We start from the raw sequence: 16554 nt of genomic DNA on the forward strand, positions 1-16554 counted from the left end.
TCCTGACTTGCATGTTACAGCTGTGCTCAGGATGTGTAAGATCAGGATCTCTCCATTTGTATCCGCTACAGTCGTATCTCATTGATTATCTTATTAGTACAAGTTGCCCTGAAGCAAGTCTGTAAGTATTAACAAGACTCCCTGAGGATCACAGGTCTTTGTTAAAGTTTCGGTAGTTTTTCTTGTTTATCTCGGAGGTTAAAAAATTCTGATGTTTGTTTGATTCATGAACATTTTACCTGTGTGTTTCTTTCATGCTGTGTGTTCAGAAAAGAAATGAGGAGTAAAAATCCTAGCTCATGCTTCAATGGTGCCACTTCCTCATGTGTTGCCTTGATTCTCTGGTACAGATAAAAGGAATTCCTTTTAATGTCTTTTTTCCACCAATGATTAATGGAGACATTGCTGCTCTCGGTGGGGTGGGCAAATTATGACTTACAGGGAAGGCTGCCAGTCAAAATTTATTTTTTAACTGGTTTTTCCGCTGTCAATCAGGTTGGGACTACTCTTTGGCTTTTACAGTATTCTCATTGGTCTCAGAATCTATCACTAACCCTCAGCCTGCAAATTATTGGAGATGCTGGTACTTCCCAGTATTGCAGCAAAGCATTGCTGCACCAAAGAATAGTGAGAGGTTTGAGATCAGCTGTGCTAGGAATGAGCTGAGTAGATCTCTAAACACAGGAATACTCACTGCATTTATTTGATTACTTTCCTTCTATTTGTGGTTCCACAGCAACGTCTCAAGCTGCCATGTAAAGAATCAGTACCTTAAAGGTGTTTTGGTGAGTCTTGTGGCCAGTCAGTAAAGGGTGTGAGTTCTTGGGTTCCTAAAATGACTTAAATGAAACCATTAGCAGCTTAAAAGCTACATCTGTAAGTTCTGTAATTCTGGCCTTTGGAAAAGCAGGCCTGGTGTCCCCCTCTGTGCCCTGTGTAAGGGCTAGAGGGGGCATGGCATTCTGTGCAGTGGTGGTCCAGCGCAGTGCAGCTACGGGTAACAAACCTCCCTTGGGGAGAGAAGAGGCTGTAACTGGGCATCCTTCAGGAACTGCTGCTTGAGTGCTGGGAAGCAGCTTTGCTGCCTGCTCCTCATGGCTGGGTGCAGGGGCACAGAAATATCTGAAAGCACAGGGCTAATGGCTTCTCGGTTTTCAATTAGAAGTCAAATGCAACAGTTGTAGAAGAGAAATCATAATTATAATAATTTATGTTGCTTCTTAATGGCTTTTTAAAAATATAACTTCCTTGGTTGCTCAGTAGAAAGGAGGCCTTAGCAGGACAGAGCCCTGTACAAAATGCAGTGAAGATCCTGAGTCATTGCTGCTGCAGTTGGCCTCAGAGCTGCTTTGTATCCAAGGGGAACGCTTTGAGGGAAATACTTCCTAACTCCTTAGTTGCTGGCTTGCCTTTTTACACCCTTGCATCAAGGGGAAGATGCTGTTACTGGCAGAGAGTAAGGACCAAGGGGCATGTAGTGAAATCCTCAGGAAGTGTTACACTGCTCTGGTGGGAGTCTTGGAAGAGGTCACATACTGCAGGGCACAGCCCTTGATGCCCCTTGGGCCTCAATTGCCTGCTGTGAGACCCGTGAGTGTTAGACCTGCTTTCCAGTCAGTCTCTCAGTGGTTGGTTTGTTTATGGATTTTAATACGGAAGCACAGCATGGTCAAGGACTTGCATAACTTAGGAGTGTTGTGTGGCATTGTAATTTCCTGAGCAGACTAAAGCTTCAGCTCTCAGTACAAATTAGCTGTCTAGTGTTCCCCAACAAGTGGTTTCTCTTTGTTCAACCCTTGTGTTTCTCAGCTGCTCTTTGACTACGTGTTGTCAGAGAACATCAAGCTGAGAATGCAGAGCTGGTTGCTGTGTTCTGCTCTCTAAATATTCCTTTTTTTGTTGTTTTTATAGGCTCGAAATGTCAACACGGGTGAGCTAGCAGCAATTAAAGTAATAAAACTAGAACCAGGTAAGTGTCTCTTAATTGTAATACACCACAAAAACTAAATATTTTTGTGCTTAAGATAACAATCATACAAAATCAATGTAGTCCACTTATTGAAAGAAGGAGTAATTGTTGCATTTTGCTGTAGGAATACACTGTTCTAAAAAAATAGCAATCATGACAAGCAAGATGTCAGAGGAAAAATGTAATCGAAGAACAGTAAAATGAAAGCTGATTGAAATTTCAGTGAGAGTTGTGGGTTTTTCTGTCTTAAGTAATAAGTTTTTAATCCATGTGATACAAAAACCTCTAGAACAAAAGAAATGTGGAAGATAGCAAGGCAGAAAAGAACTCATCGGGGAAAAAGAGTAGAGGAAGAAAAATAAAAAGAAGGGTGAACCAATAGCTGAACATTAGTATCTGGGAGTTGAGTACATTTCTGGAAATTTGGAGACTATGATTAGGACTTCACTGTCTGCTAGATTTATGCTTGAACTCTGCTTCTGTTGTGATTTCACAAAGTACATGTGCCCTACCGATCAGTTCTCAGCCTGGAAGTGCTGTTCTGTTAATAACAAGCTTGTTGAACAGGAGGACAGTAATCTGGGGAGTAAAACATCCAGACTTTTTGTTCAACTTCTAACTTTCAGTGTTCCATTTCCAGATTTAATAGTGTGTGTGTGTGTGTGTGTGTGTGTGTGTGGTATTACCTGTTTTGATCCTTAAGGTGTATGTAGGCAAGAAGGGAAAGAAGGTACAGGTTTTTTCCCTTTTCTTAAAATTCTGGAATTGATTAGAAGTGTTTTCGCAGTGTATGCACCTTTAAAAGTTCAGTACAGACAGTATGTTTGTTACTAGGTGGTTCAAAAAGTGTATATTCATCACACCTCTATTACTCAAACTGAAGAGTGTGGTCTCAGATGCTCTTGTCTAGTTCTCCTTCTTTGTTTTTCTGTGTCAGTTCCCATTTGCTGGAGTCCTTGGCTTTGCATGACATGGGTTATCAGTCCAGCTAAGCCGAGCATGAGAATTATACTGTGTGCATTCCCTGAGCTGTGGGCAGAGCCCAGGGATGTGCTGCAGCGGGGTAATTTGCCCTCATGCTGTGGTGAGGGGGTGAACAACTGGCTCCTTGCAGTTAAATATTTTTGGCAGCCCTTGGACACCTGAGTGGTGCACAGAGAGCGTGCTGTAGCTGCCTCTGTTTGCTCACTAAGCTTTGTTTCTCTCTGTAGTTGACACTGTCAGTTGTGATTGAGGCTTGACTGAGAACTTCAGACAGGCAGTGACCACATTCTAGAACCATGGCACTGGCTTACTTTGGAAGTTTTGCAGACAGGGGGAGAGTGTCAAGGCTTTATGCTGCTTTCATTTTGAATGCAATGAAAACGCTGGTCAAATACTGAGAGAATCACGTCCTTTCACAGGGATACCTGTCTGTATGTGAAAATAATTTCTCTGTTCTTTAGTGTCTGTGTGTTTAAAAGTCTAGCCAGGATATAGCAAGCCATCAGCAATACACATAGACATTAACTTTCAGCTTATGATTTGAAATTTGCTATCAGTTAAATAAAATACACAGGAACATCACCTTTCTGGTTATAAATAACCCAGTTGATAGGTCATGGGTATGTTAATATACTAGGAGAAACTTAAAACATATTTTCTTAGGTCATAGATTGGCCAGTTCTGTTGGAATTTATTGTTTTTCTTTTGAAATTTATTAACAGTCATATTTGAGAATTGATTTTTGGACTGTGACGATACATAGGAGCTTAGTGTCTGTATTCAGGTTTTTAGACAATCACTTTGGTTTCCAGTTTAAGTTATGCTCAGGTGCACTATAGCAAAGTGCTAAAAGGAGAATTGTAACAGACTTTGAATGTTTCTGTTTTTTCAACTTGTTTAAGTGTCTCAGGTTATTCATGGAGTTAAATGGTTATTTTAGGCCTTCAGGCTTGTTCCACCGATAAAGTCCTTGAGGCTGGTACAAATGAATTGGATTTTGTCTACTATATGTGTCTAACTAAAGAAACTTCAGAAGAACTTATTTCAAAATAACATACCAGACTAGCTCTAATTTGCCCTTATGGCTAAAGAAATTTCAGAGGAGTCCCAGTGTAAGAGACTGAACTACAAAGAACACGTGACATGCATTTATTTAAAAAAAAAAATAAAAATAAGGAAGATGGTCAAATATCTGTTACCATCATTCTCTTACTTTTGATGGTTTTCTTGCCTTCTTTAAGTTACATATGAAATAACACTACCTAAAGAAAATCGTCTCAGTTGTGTTTTCAGTTTCATACATGATTTTCTCAATATACACATCCAGTAAGAAACTTTTATAGAAAGACCAGAGCAGCCATGGTACCAAATAGTGAGACAGGTAAATGCTGCACCTATGTCAGTGTTTTATCTGGGTGTAAGTTATGCACAGGCCATAAATTTACATTCTTGCTGAGTCTGCTGAAAAGTTGCAGCAGCAGCCTACTAGAGACAGGGTTTTTTGCTCAGGAAGATGAGCTAATGGGTATTGGGCATATGGCCAAAAATAGCAAAGTTTTGTTGTGTTTTTAAGAACCCAGGCTATTGGCAGGGCATATGCAGATGCACACAGAGGGGTCTCAGGGAGAATAAGGACTTTAGAAAGAGCTATGGGCAATATTATAACGGGTGTCAGCAGGCATGAGGTCCATCTGTCCCAGGAGAATATAGTTACTTATTGCTAGTAAATACTGATTTACAGCTAATTTATAGATCTATGAAAATTGCAGATAGTCTTAATTACTCAGAATGTTTGTTTTATAAACATGTGCTGAAAGTTGAGTTAAGATGTGAGTATAACCAAGGCCAATGAAAATACTCGTCCTTCTGCTTTTCAGGAGAAGATTTTGCTGTTGTGCAGCAGGAAATCATTATGATGAAAGACTGTAAACATCCGAACATTGTTGCTTATTTTGGCAGCTATCTCAGGTACAGTTTGTTTCTTTTGCTCACTTAAAAATGTGTGCCTCTCTCCTTGTAAAGGACAGGTCTAAAAGGTGACTTAGGCAAAACACAATTTACCAAATAAGTATTACCCAATTTTATATTTTTTTTCATTTACCTTAAAATCTGTTCTGTTTTATTACAGTGTATGTCTATAAATAATTTTTCTCTTAGCAAAATCATTCAGTGATCACGTAGTCGTGTTTCCTTGCAAATGAGTTGACACCTATAATATGTAAGTGGAAAATTAAGGAGAAGTATGAAGAGTCTGTGTATATAGTATCTTTTAAATCTTTTTCAGTAGAATGTCTTGTTTGTCTAACACATGAACTTCTGACCAGAATGTGATGGTTCCATTTATGTTTGTTTCTGGAGGTGAAATTATTTGCATTGTAGAAACATTGACAGATGTATCCAGTTGTCTTACAACTGCTTCTTTTAACTGGTCACAGTAGGAACAGATTGCTTAGTATAGCTAATGAAAAGCTGTTTCTGATGGTTTTCTAAAATTTCATGTGAAAATAGATTGTGAAAAAATGTTATTATTGCATTCAACTTTCTTTACCGTTTTTATATTGAAATGGTGCCTCTTCTCCTGGAGCTGTATTCAGGGTGAGGGTGTTTTTTCCTTAAAAAAAAAAAGTTTCCCTCTTTTCTCAGAGTACCAAAATACACCTTTGTAGACCCAGAATTAAGTTTTGGTAAATAACCTGTGTGTTTTGTCACTCTCTTATTCTCTTGCTTGGTTCCCTCCTCTTTGTTGGTAGAGTGCTTCTCTTTTGTCTGGGCAATTGCATCACTGTCTTAGAGACCTTCTTGTGTCTGACCTTTTGTTTTCCAAGCATATTCCAATGCTAAGAAAAATAGAAAAGTACCATCATCCTTTACTTGCCACTTGCCAGCATATTGTTCCCCATGGATTTCTTCTGTTTATGTCAGGATTTTTCAGACACTCGGATTTCTGTGTTCCTGTTAGCCTAGATGTGAAGTTGCAGACACTAAACGGTACTGTTGGTCCTGTCTGTTTTGTTTGCTGCTCTTGCCATATGCTCTGCAGAAATAGACAACTGTGTACAGTGTTAATGTTGGATGTTACATGATCTTCACCTGTCCCAGAGTGCTTAGGCACAGTAATAAAAGGCTAAATAGCGAATTAGAGATGAAGTCGTCTCTTCTGATCCTCTTACGTTCTTTTTTTTCTTTTCTGTAGGGCTTTTGCACACTGGGAAGTTAATGCCCAGTAAGCAAAAGTGTGAATTTACCACACCTGTCTGCTTCATGTCTCTTACTTTGTGGGTGCTCTGCTGCTGTCCCAAGGCTGCTGAGATTGTTCTGGCTTCTTCCCACTTCCACACTGCTGCTGCTGTTGGCATCAAACAGGATGCAGCCACATGGGAAAGAGCAGCTTTCATGAACTCAGTGCCCCCAAAAGTGTCCCTGTTTGAGTCCTGCATCATTGTGGGAAGCAAATGAGGGACTTGGAGGTGTTTGTCTTTTCAGTGCTTCTTTCTCGCTCATGTGCCCCTGCTAATTCTGTTTTCTTTCACAGGTAGTCACATTGCTTCTGTGTCTGACTTTCATCAGTTGTTTCAGTGGAAAACCTTAATATTATTTCAAGCAATGCTTTAATTAACCCCTAGAAATGTATGCAGTTAACAGCCAGGGAACTCTATTGCTTAAAACTTCTGTAATGTTTGCATAGTACCTTTCTCACCCATAGAGGAAGCAGATGGGGTGTAGCTTTGAGGGCTGTGTAGACTATAGAAGTGAATGGGGAGAACATCCAAGAAAGACAGTTCTTCCTTGGAACAGCAGCTATTCTAGCTGTTACCTACTGGTGAGAAATTCTTACAATTTGCAGCTCAGGAGATAAGCTCAGCACTTTACATCATTGCTTTGCAAAACACTTCCACAAATGTCTCAGCTGTTCTAACAGAGCCTTATGAATGCAGGAAACCCAAGACCAGGGTTCATAAGGAAGCTGCAAAACAACCATCAGCCATTCTTTTGATTGTCCTGTTTTACAGACTGCTCTATGGTGGTCGTATGTGATTTTTTTTTTTTTTTCCCCCTCTGAGTATTTTGATGGCCAGGAATGACTAGCCAAGTCCCAGATTTTCTGCTTTCCAAAATGCCATTTTGTGACCACACATCTTACCAGTGAAAATTACTACGTGAAAGTAGAATTACTGGCCATAAGAGAAGAGACCTCTGAATTTTTCAGCCTGCAGTCTGTTCTTGGAAAGCACCTTTTGTGGAGGTATAGTGACTCAAACTGAATTGACTCCCTTAGTAAGGGAAGAACTACTAAATAACTTTGCTCTGATCCATAGGTATTTTTGAAGGAAAAGACTTCATCTGAGCAGGCACTTATCCACAGCATGGACTCCATTCTACCTAGCATTGACTAAAGCACTATTTTCACTTAATTTGTTGTGGAAGAAGTTGAGAGATACCCCTAGGGCGTTTTGTTTTGCATTTGTTTCTTGTTTGTTTGTGTTAATTCCTATGCTCTGAAAAAAGTGGAAAGTGAAAATGAGGAAGAAATAAGAACCCGCATCTGTTTCCTTTCTACTCTCAGAAAAAAGTATTTCAACAAAAAATTAGTGTGAATGTTTCACTAATACTGTTTTTATTACTTCATTAAAGTAGAATAATTTTGAATATTTTCTTAGTTTCTGTTTGTACAGTGAAGTATCACATAAAGATTAAATCATACTCGTTATTTGACTTGTACTTTTCATAATACAGAGCTTGTTATGTTGTACTTTACAACGTTATAGTCCTCTGACTTTTCCTTTACAGGTGCTGTTCTCAGATCTGACAGCTAATGAATGGTTTTATTCACTTTTTAGACGAGACAAGCTATGGATTTGCATGGAGTTTTGTGGAGGTGGCTCTCTACAGGATATTTATCATGGTATGTCAAGATTAATTCCTTAAATAAGTAAATCTTACTTTCAAAAATTGAAGTGATTACAGTGTTTTGGAATTAGAGAGGAGGAATACTAAAATTAGTATCCATAATAATTCATTGAAGGTCAGTTTTAGCTTATGATTTTGCTTAATTGGTTAGGCTTGGTTTTCGTAAACAAAATCACAGCTATGGTGGGGGTTTTTCTAGCAGCGGAAGCTATTTCTGTCCTTCAGTAGCTCATATACCCATCACTACTTTTTAAAGACTGTAAAATTAGACAATACTACATTGTAAAAATAAAAAAAAATTCTACTGTCTTACTTCATAGCCATTTTGTTTCTGAGCTTTTGAACTTTGTGTTAGTATAATCTATGCCACTGCTTACAGAAACCTAGGTAAGTGGATTGATTACCATGGATGCTCATGTCCTTTGTAAACAGTGATCATCTCTATGTTTGTACAGCAGTAGTTCCACCAGGGTCTTTTTTATTACCCTTTTTTTTATGCTGGCTTTGTGACACGTGAAAAGCAAAGGTGGCCTATATGTTTGCTTTGGGCTTGGCTGCAGTGAGTGGTCAAAGAAACAAGGGCTGTGTGTGAATCTGTTTGATAGTGGGGAGATTAGTAAATTGATCGCTAGCTTTCAAGAGACCATCAGTTTTGAGGGGTTTTATTGCCCTGGAATTAAGACTTGCATGGGAAAGAAGTGTGCTGTGAGTAATGGCTTTGTGGTTCCCAGGTGATGTTTTTCAGATAGGAATTGTGAAGATTTTACATGTGAGAATCTTCTCTTGTGCTCAAAGAGGTCTTTACATATAACTCGGGTGCAACTAAAACAAGCACCAATTCACAAGTTCACACCATGCTCATGGCACAGTCGTTTGAATGTGACCTTGTTGAGCCTTTATATCTTTGCTAATTTTGGGAAAATGTCGTGTTTAATAGACTTTGTTATGTGGAACACCTGTAGAGTAGGAAATGAGCTCATACCACATAAACGCCTGAACAGATGCCATACAGGAGTGGTTTCCCTTGCAGCTGATTTCCGGCTTCTCTGCTGATAGTTAGAATGGAAGGTTCTTTTCTGATCTTTGTTATGTTCTAAAGACTCTTATTCCAAATGAACTATAGGCCTCTGTAATCTTATGTCATTTAAAGTAATCAGAATTTAATTTCTCAGAATAAGCATAGATGCCTAGATGTATGTACACTGGGTTCCAATATATATAGTTTTGTGTGGATTTAGAGCTTTTTATTCAGGAAAGGGAAGTTGGATTTAGACTTGTTTTGAAGATCTGTGTTGCATGATACTAATGTTATGGTTTTGTAGAAGCTTAGCAGTTATATTCTTCAATCTAGATTTATTCTTAACTCCTTACTCCTTCAGCGTCCTTTGAGAAACTCCATCCAACGTCTCTGTTTTCTCTACAAAACGTGAGAAGCTTACAGTGGGGACTGTATTTCCTGGTCTTAAACCTCTTTAATTTCAGGATCAAAGTCCAGTGACTAGGGGCAAATAACAGACCGTTACTTGCTTGCTGTTCACTGTTTGGTTTGCGTATTTGTTGAGAATTTGTTTACCTTTAAGAGACTTGAATGAAGTTGGACCCTGGAGGGAGAGGAAGACTCCTCCTTCCCTTGGGAAACTGCTGAAAAACTGCTCACAGGGAGAGTTTGAGAAGGTGCTTGGTGTGGCAGGCCCAGGAGCAACAGTGCTGATAGCTCATTTCAGAAAAGGGTTGAGAAGCTGGAGAGAGCAGGTCATGTGGCAGTGAGGAGGATGGAAGGAGAGAGCAGGTCACAAATGTACCGAGAACTACTCAGGGCTCAAAGGGAACTGAACAAAGTTTGCCACAGATCTGAGTCACTGGGCTGGAAGTCCAGCCTTCCACAGAAGGACACAATGGGTTTGTGCAGGGGAAAGAGTTGTGCTTAAATCATTGCTTCTGTTTCTTTTTCCTTGTAATTATGATGAGATTTATATATGGAAGGAATTAGTACTTTCTATTCCAATGGGAGTGGACGTTTTAAAAAGTGATTAGTGGTCTTTGGGATGGTTGGTCTGGAGTAAAAACTAAGCATATTTACTTAGATGTTTGCAGTGTAAGATCCTATCAGTGTGAATGGAAGTAATTGAGGTATGAATTGGGAATGGGCAGTATCTTACCTAATTTTGAGATTTTTTTTTTTTCTTTTTCCCTTTCATTTCAGTGACTGGACCACTGTCAGAACAGCAAATTGCCTATGTTAGCAGAGAAACACTACAGGTAGTGTGTTCTTGGTTTTGATTTTTAATGTGAAAGTGTTAAGGGCTAAAAGTAAAAGCTACAGATAACATGTGATGCCATGGAAATAGGGTAATTGGATGACATAGCATTTTTCTCAGACTTTTGAGGAGGTCCCATATTATGGCTTAGAAACTTGTATAATTGCATAACCTCAAATTGCCTGGATCATTTGAAGAAAACTCGTCATCTTTTTGCTGTTAATTTTATGTTTGTTTTAAAAAGCAGAGGAGCAGCATATTTTCTTAATTCATATTTGCAATATAAATTAGTTATTGTAGGTTTGGAGGAAAATTTAAGCACTCAGTTTGCATATCTAATAGTTAATCTGTGCTAATAAGAAAAAAATTGCCTATGTACTTGAGATGTTCAAGTTAAGGTCACTATCCTCTCTCTGTGGGTATGCTAGCTTTCGATTTTCTTTCCTAAATTACAGGTTCAATACACCTGTAAAACTTAATCAGGAAGTGCTTTTTTGATGGGTGTCTTGCTTCCATGTGAGAGAGTAGTTCTTGACTTCTAGTGAACACAAACCTGTTGAATGCCAGCAGCTGAGAGCTGCTGCCTCTCTCAAACACTCTTTCATGATAGCTCTGTTCCTGGGCCATCTCCCTTGGTTGCCACTTACCATCTCCCTACCCTGTGCTAGAGATTGCTGACTTCTGACTTATGGGACATGTCTTTTTTTCTCTTACAGTGAAGGCTTATGTGGCATCTGGGAGTGTGAAGGTTTTTAAACCTTTAAACCCTTTGTTCTTATAGAGTTGTAGAATGGTTTGGGTTGGAAGGGACCTTTAAAGACCCCTCTGCAATGAGCAGGGACATCTTCAACTAGATCAGATTGCTCAGAGCCCCGTCCAGCCTTATCTTGGATGTTTCCAGGGATGGGGCATCTACCCCCTCTCTGTGCAACCTGTTCCAATGGTTCTCCACCCTCATTATAATAAGAATTCTTCCTTATATTTAGTTTGAATCTACCCTCTTTTAGTTCAAAACCATTACTGTCTGTCTTATTGCAGGTGGCCCTACTAAAAAGTTGGTCCCCATCTTTCTTAAAGACCCCATTAGGAAATGAAAGACCACAATGAGGTCTCTCTGGAGCCTTCTCTTCTCCAGACTGATTAACCCCAAGTCTTTCAGCCTTTCCTCACAGGACAGGTGCTCCAGCCCTCTGATCATTTTTGTGGCCTTCCTCTGGACTCTCTCTCACAGGTCTGTGTCTTTCCCATGGTGAGGACTCCAGAGCTGGATGCAGCATTCCAGATGGGGTCTTACCAGAGCAGAGTAGAGGGGGAGAATATGAAACAGTCTAGTAAGGACTCCCGAGGGACACCACTTGTCACTCATCTCCATCTAGACTTCATGGTGTTGACTACTACTCTGGATACAATCATCTAGCCAATTCCTTATCCACCAGATAGTCCATCAATCAAATCTGTAATCTTCTCAGCATATGGAGGAGTGTTTCAGTAGTCTAGAATGGAATTTATGAAAGCATTTATTGTGTGGGAAGATATCTTTATCAATATGGATACATTTTCTGTGAGACTTGCTATTTTGTATGTATTTAAGTGTTATTTCTGGACCCATTTTTGTATATTTTAATTTGTCAGTAAATACATGCTTCTAGTACTCTGACCAAATATAATGTATATAGTTTCTGATATCTTGTTGTATTTTATAATGCAACATCACTTTTCTTATAAAATAAAAGTAATTTGTCCAACATTAGTTTTGCCACCAGTTTCTATGAATCCAGAGTTTCACTTGGATGCCTAAAGTTACCGTGCAGTCTTCGTATTTAGAAGCCAATTGAATCCTCCATTTTCGAAAAACACTTGCTATCAATTTTGGTTGGAATCAGTGAGATTGGTTTTGGAAATACAGGTCTTTTAAATATGACCTTTAAAACTACCTGTCTCCAGGCATTCAGGTTTGAAAACAGTGACCTCAAATTCTTTCAAGGCAGTAGTAAAAGTGTGTGAGTTTGATGGACTTCCAGTAGCCTCCAGAGATTTAAGGAGTGTACATGGGACTCTTCTAGCTAATGCCAGTTGTTGCAATGGTCTGGTAGATGATTTGATGAATTACACTTTGTGCAAAAAGCAAATCAAGTGCAATTTTTGGGTCTGTGTGCCTGCCTGCAGTGAGGACTCCTAAAAGCCATTGAACCAACTGGGTATTGCTAATCATGTCCCCCAGAGAAACAGGTTAAAGCATCTGTGAGTGGAGCTTTTTGCTTTTTTAGTTTAAGGAATTGAATTTCATAACTGATTAGCACATCAGCTGCATTGCATAATGAACTGCCAAAAATTTCTCCAAAAACTGTATCTTCGGGGGTACTGTTGTCTGTCTGTACAATGTTGTTTACTTGAAATCTCCAGAACCAAGTCACGTGTTTCCTTGACCGTCTGTGAAAATGCTAATAATTGAAAACAATCCTAATTTATTTTTGCAGTCAACTCCACGATGTCTTGCATGAACTAGCAAAAAAAATTTGTCTTGACATAGAGATCTCTTGTGAACATAGAGCCTTATGGAGGTTCATGGTCACAGAGCGAGGAAGATGTTTATGTGTTGATTTACCCCTGGAAGAGAATTTTAGAGATAAGCCCGGAGTGTCAAAAGTGACATGGTCTATGATTTGTCGTGCAGGGATTCGGTTTTATAGTATTTTTCCAAAATTTAAACTTAGTTTCTAACTTGTGTTGAGTCTTAAAATGCTTTGGTACTGTCATGAGACCCAGAAAGACAGCCTAATGCTTCTGCAGCAATCCATGAAATAGAGTTGAGCTCCAGTATTAGACCCAAAGCACTGCCTGCTGGCATGTTTCTAGGCTTGATTGAAGTGAGTAATGGTATAGGAGAGAACTTCAGTTATCCTGTGATCTGACTGCTGAACAGAAGACTGTTAGGCAGTTTAACAGTAATTGGCTTGGTCTGAAAAGGTGACAGTTACCATGTCCAGAGGAAAACTCGGTTGGGGAATACTCTTCTTCCAGCAGATGCGGTGACTGGTTATTATTTCCAACTATCCTGTATTTTAGATACTAGATAAATATCTAATATCTAATATTTAAATATCTTTCTTTAAAGATTCTTTAAAGAATATGCTACTACATATTTTGAATTTGCAAATTTACAGCAGGATACATTGAAATATAAAAATGTTCTTCAGTCAGTGAGTCATTTAGATGATTGAATTGGATCCTAAATATATCTGGTAATTAAGTGAGAGATGTATATAAAATGAAAAATGTTGGACTAAATTATTATCTAAATATTTTATGCAGGGACTGTATTACCTTCACAGTAAAGGAAAAATGCACAGAGATATAAAGGTAAGTAAAAACTGAAAGGATTTTTTGTGCTTTTAAATAGACTACGTCACCTCCAGTGGTCTTTACTGTTATGTATCAGTTTTGTGTGTACTTTTGAATATGTAGGGTTTTTTCCCAAGGGAGAGGGGGGGAAAAACTTTCTTTAAAATACATGCATGGAAACTGATTGTTCTTTTCATTGGAGCCACACTTACTGTTTATTTCGACCAGTGTTGTAAAATGTAGACATCAGCTGGTGTGCAGAGCAGTATGTTCAGGTGGCTGTAAGGGTGTGCTCTGTGCAAAAGGCAGGTTTGCACTTTCCTGTAGCTTTTCCAAGAAGCTCAAAATAACCTTCTTTTTGAACCAGCTAGTGAGCAGAGCTGTTGCTTTGGCTTCTTACTTCTTTTCTTGGTGAGCAGATTGCAGGGCAGTGGCTACTGTTACGTGTGGTTCTTGGAGGCTGCTTCTGTCCCCTCCCTCGCATGCTAAAAATAGAGAAGGTGCTGCAAATCAGGCTATTAGCACTGACTTATTTAAATCTTCACCTCAGCAAAGCTATATCAAAAGCAGCTTGTTCAGACTTTTACACTCTGTTATAGTTTCCTTTTGGTGCTTCCTGTTGACTTTTTGTTCCAGGAGTTTTACTGCCTAGTCTTTCCAAACTCTTCCTTGCTCAGACTGCAGCTTAAACCTGGCGAGCTTCCTCCTGGAAATCTGACATTAAATTATCATATTCCTTTGTGTTGTTTCATGCTGTTGGTTTTGTTGGTTTTGGTTTGTTTTTTTCCAGACTAGGAATGCAATGTATACAGCAGCTTCAACTGAGATTGCCGTCATGCAGCCTGATTCCAAGTTGTTCTCATTGGCTGCAGAAAAGTATTTGGGGTTTGAGCAATCATAAAAATAATTTCTGAATGAAAGATTACTTTGAACACCAAAATTAAATATTTTCCATTATACTTTATAGAATGCAAAATTATGCTTGTAAGTATACAGTGCACAGATACTTTTCTAAGCAGAACTGTGCTGATAACAAATGCTTAGAGTGCTTAGACTGAGAGTTATTTCTTTTAAAAAAGCTGTTCTCGTGAGCATGGAAAAGTACTGTCTTCATCTGCAGATCGCCTGACTGCTGAATTGTGTTTGCTTCCCTCAGTAGCTAAGTTACATATTTAGAGTACCTGTTCTGTTGGTCTTGAAAGGTTAACAAGGTCAAGAGCATGTAAACTGGGCTGTCACGCTGTTTACCGAGCTCCATCTATAAGGCTCATTAACTGTACTCGTGCAACATGTGCCAAGTTAGTTGCATTTCACTGCAGGCCTGACTTTTCCTTCTCTGTGAAAAGCCATAATCTGTAAAAACATATTTTTGGAGGTTCATATCTGCTGCCTTTCCGTCTAGTTGATGGGCAGTGCTGACATTTGGAGCTGTGTTTAGCCAGCTCTAGCCTTCACTCAACTCAACCTGTACCTGGTTTCAGTCTTCAAATCGGGTTTGTTCTTGGTCCTTTTATCTTGTAGTTTTATGGTACAAACTTTGGGATAATTTTGATTATTGAGCTGAAGTGAGTGGTACATACAGCCACACAAAAATTAACTCTTCAGACCTAGCACTAAACAGAATCTCTGTTGCATAAAGATGGAAAGCACTTAAGGATTGCTAAGCACTTGAATATCGAGGCAGGTCCTTAAGGCTATAATTATAAGCATAGCTCTCAAACAAGACAAAAACAGCTCCTACTTCTGAAAAGAAAATCAAATTGTTTCCGCTTTGACCTTTAGAGTTCCCATTTCCTTTCAGTCACTGTAAATAGAAAAAAGTAAAAATTAATCAGCATAGGCAAATCATCATACTGTGTCTTTTGAGAGAGCTTTTGTGTACAATACAAAACTCTGTAGTACCATAGGCTGAATGAAAAAGTAATGAAAAGCCCTGTATATCCAAGGGGTATTTTTTATATAATAGAATGGTAACTTGCTAATTTCACAAACATTTCCTTGGTAAGACTGCAGACTTATTGAACACAGTCCTTGCTTTGTCTTTGGCCCTAGTTTGCCATAAGATCTCACATAATTTTTTGTAATATGGTATTGAAGGAATCTGCATGTTTTAATTTAAGTATACTTACTTCTTTTTAAAGGGAGCAAACATTCTTTTAACGGATAACGGACATGTAAAATTAGGTGAGTAAATACAACTTAGTGCTATTAATATTTTTATGTGCTCTGGGAAGCAGTATGCTCTATTTTGTTTAATGAAGTGATGGTTCATGTAAGGAATTAGTGAACATCAGAATTCTTTTTATCTTGCTGATAATATCTAACTATACCATCCAATTAGCATCTGAGGATTAATGTGAGTTGTTTTGGAACAGTGAGGTAAAAAAGACCTTCTGATACTGTAAGGGGGAGATAAAATTCAAATCACAGGGGTTTATGAGGTTTTAATGAAATGTCCCATTTAAGAGTGCTTAAATGTGAAGTGTACCTTGAAAGGTTATCTGAAAGAATCTCTTGGATAACAAAAAAAAATATGTATTTTATCATATTAAAAAACTTCCTGTAACTGTTAGATCTTTTGTGTTAGCCTGTTCTTCCGTGTGTGGATGAGGGACATGTTTGTGTGCATGTTTGGCAAGTGACTGAGGGGAACTGACTGATGGTATCTGAGATACACCAAGTTTCCATTATTTGCTTTTGTTATTTATTTTTTGTTAAATATTTCCAGTATACTTAATAACCTCTTACCGTGGAGAAGCCAAACTTGTGTTCATTATCAATTAATTATATCGAATCAGTTGTTAATTGTTATTTTGTTTTTACCTTTTTTTAATAGCTGATTTTGGAGTATCTGCACAGATAACAGCTACAATTGCCAAAAGGAAATCATTCATTGGCACCCCGTATTGGTAACTGTGTTTTACTTGGCCATTAATATAACAGTAACAAATATAATAGTGTTGAAAAGCATGCTCTGACACTTCCTGGGTAGACTGATCACTAAAGGCTGTGTCAGACTTTCTGTGTTACTTATGCCAAATCCTGAATTAGCGGAGTATCGGAGAAAATGCTGTAATTCTTTGAAAAATTGAA

General features: G+C 38.6%; 1 protein-coding gene across 6 annotated transcripts in view; it reads left to right on the forward strand.

The window, feature by feature from the left end:
• Positions 1-16554, forward strand: part of MAP4K3 (mitogen-activated protein kinase kinase kinase kinase 3) — a 76451-nt gene that overhangs the window by 7014 nt on the left and 52883 nt on the right. For 5 of the 6 annotated variants that reach the window (XM_032681530.1, XM_032681527.1, XM_032681528.1 and 2 more), the window contains exons 2-8: positions 1912-1969; positions 4831-4921; positions 7792-7856; positions 10065-10120; positions 13432-13479; positions 15603-15645; positions 16298-16370. In XM_032681530.1, the coding sequence (XP_032537421.1) occupies positions 1912-1969; positions 4831-4921; positions 7792-7856; positions 10065-10120; positions 13432-13479; positions 15603-15645; positions 16298-16370 (434 nt within the window). Of the gene's footprint in view, positions 1-1911; positions 1970-4830; positions 4922-7741; positions 7857-10064; positions 10121-13431; positions 13480-15602; positions 15646-16297; positions 16371-16554 lie in introns of those variants that run through there. The other variant, XM_032681532.1, reaches the window with a different exon arrangement.

This window comes from Chiroxiphia lanceolata, chromosome 3, assembly GCF_009829145.1.
Source record: "Chiroxiphia lanceolata isolate bChiLan1 chromosome 3, bChiLan1.pri, whole genome shotgun sequence".
Classification (NCBI taxonomy): domain Eukaryota; kingdom Metazoa; phylum Chordata; class Aves; order Passeriformes; family Pipridae; genus Chiroxiphia; species Chiroxiphia lanceolata.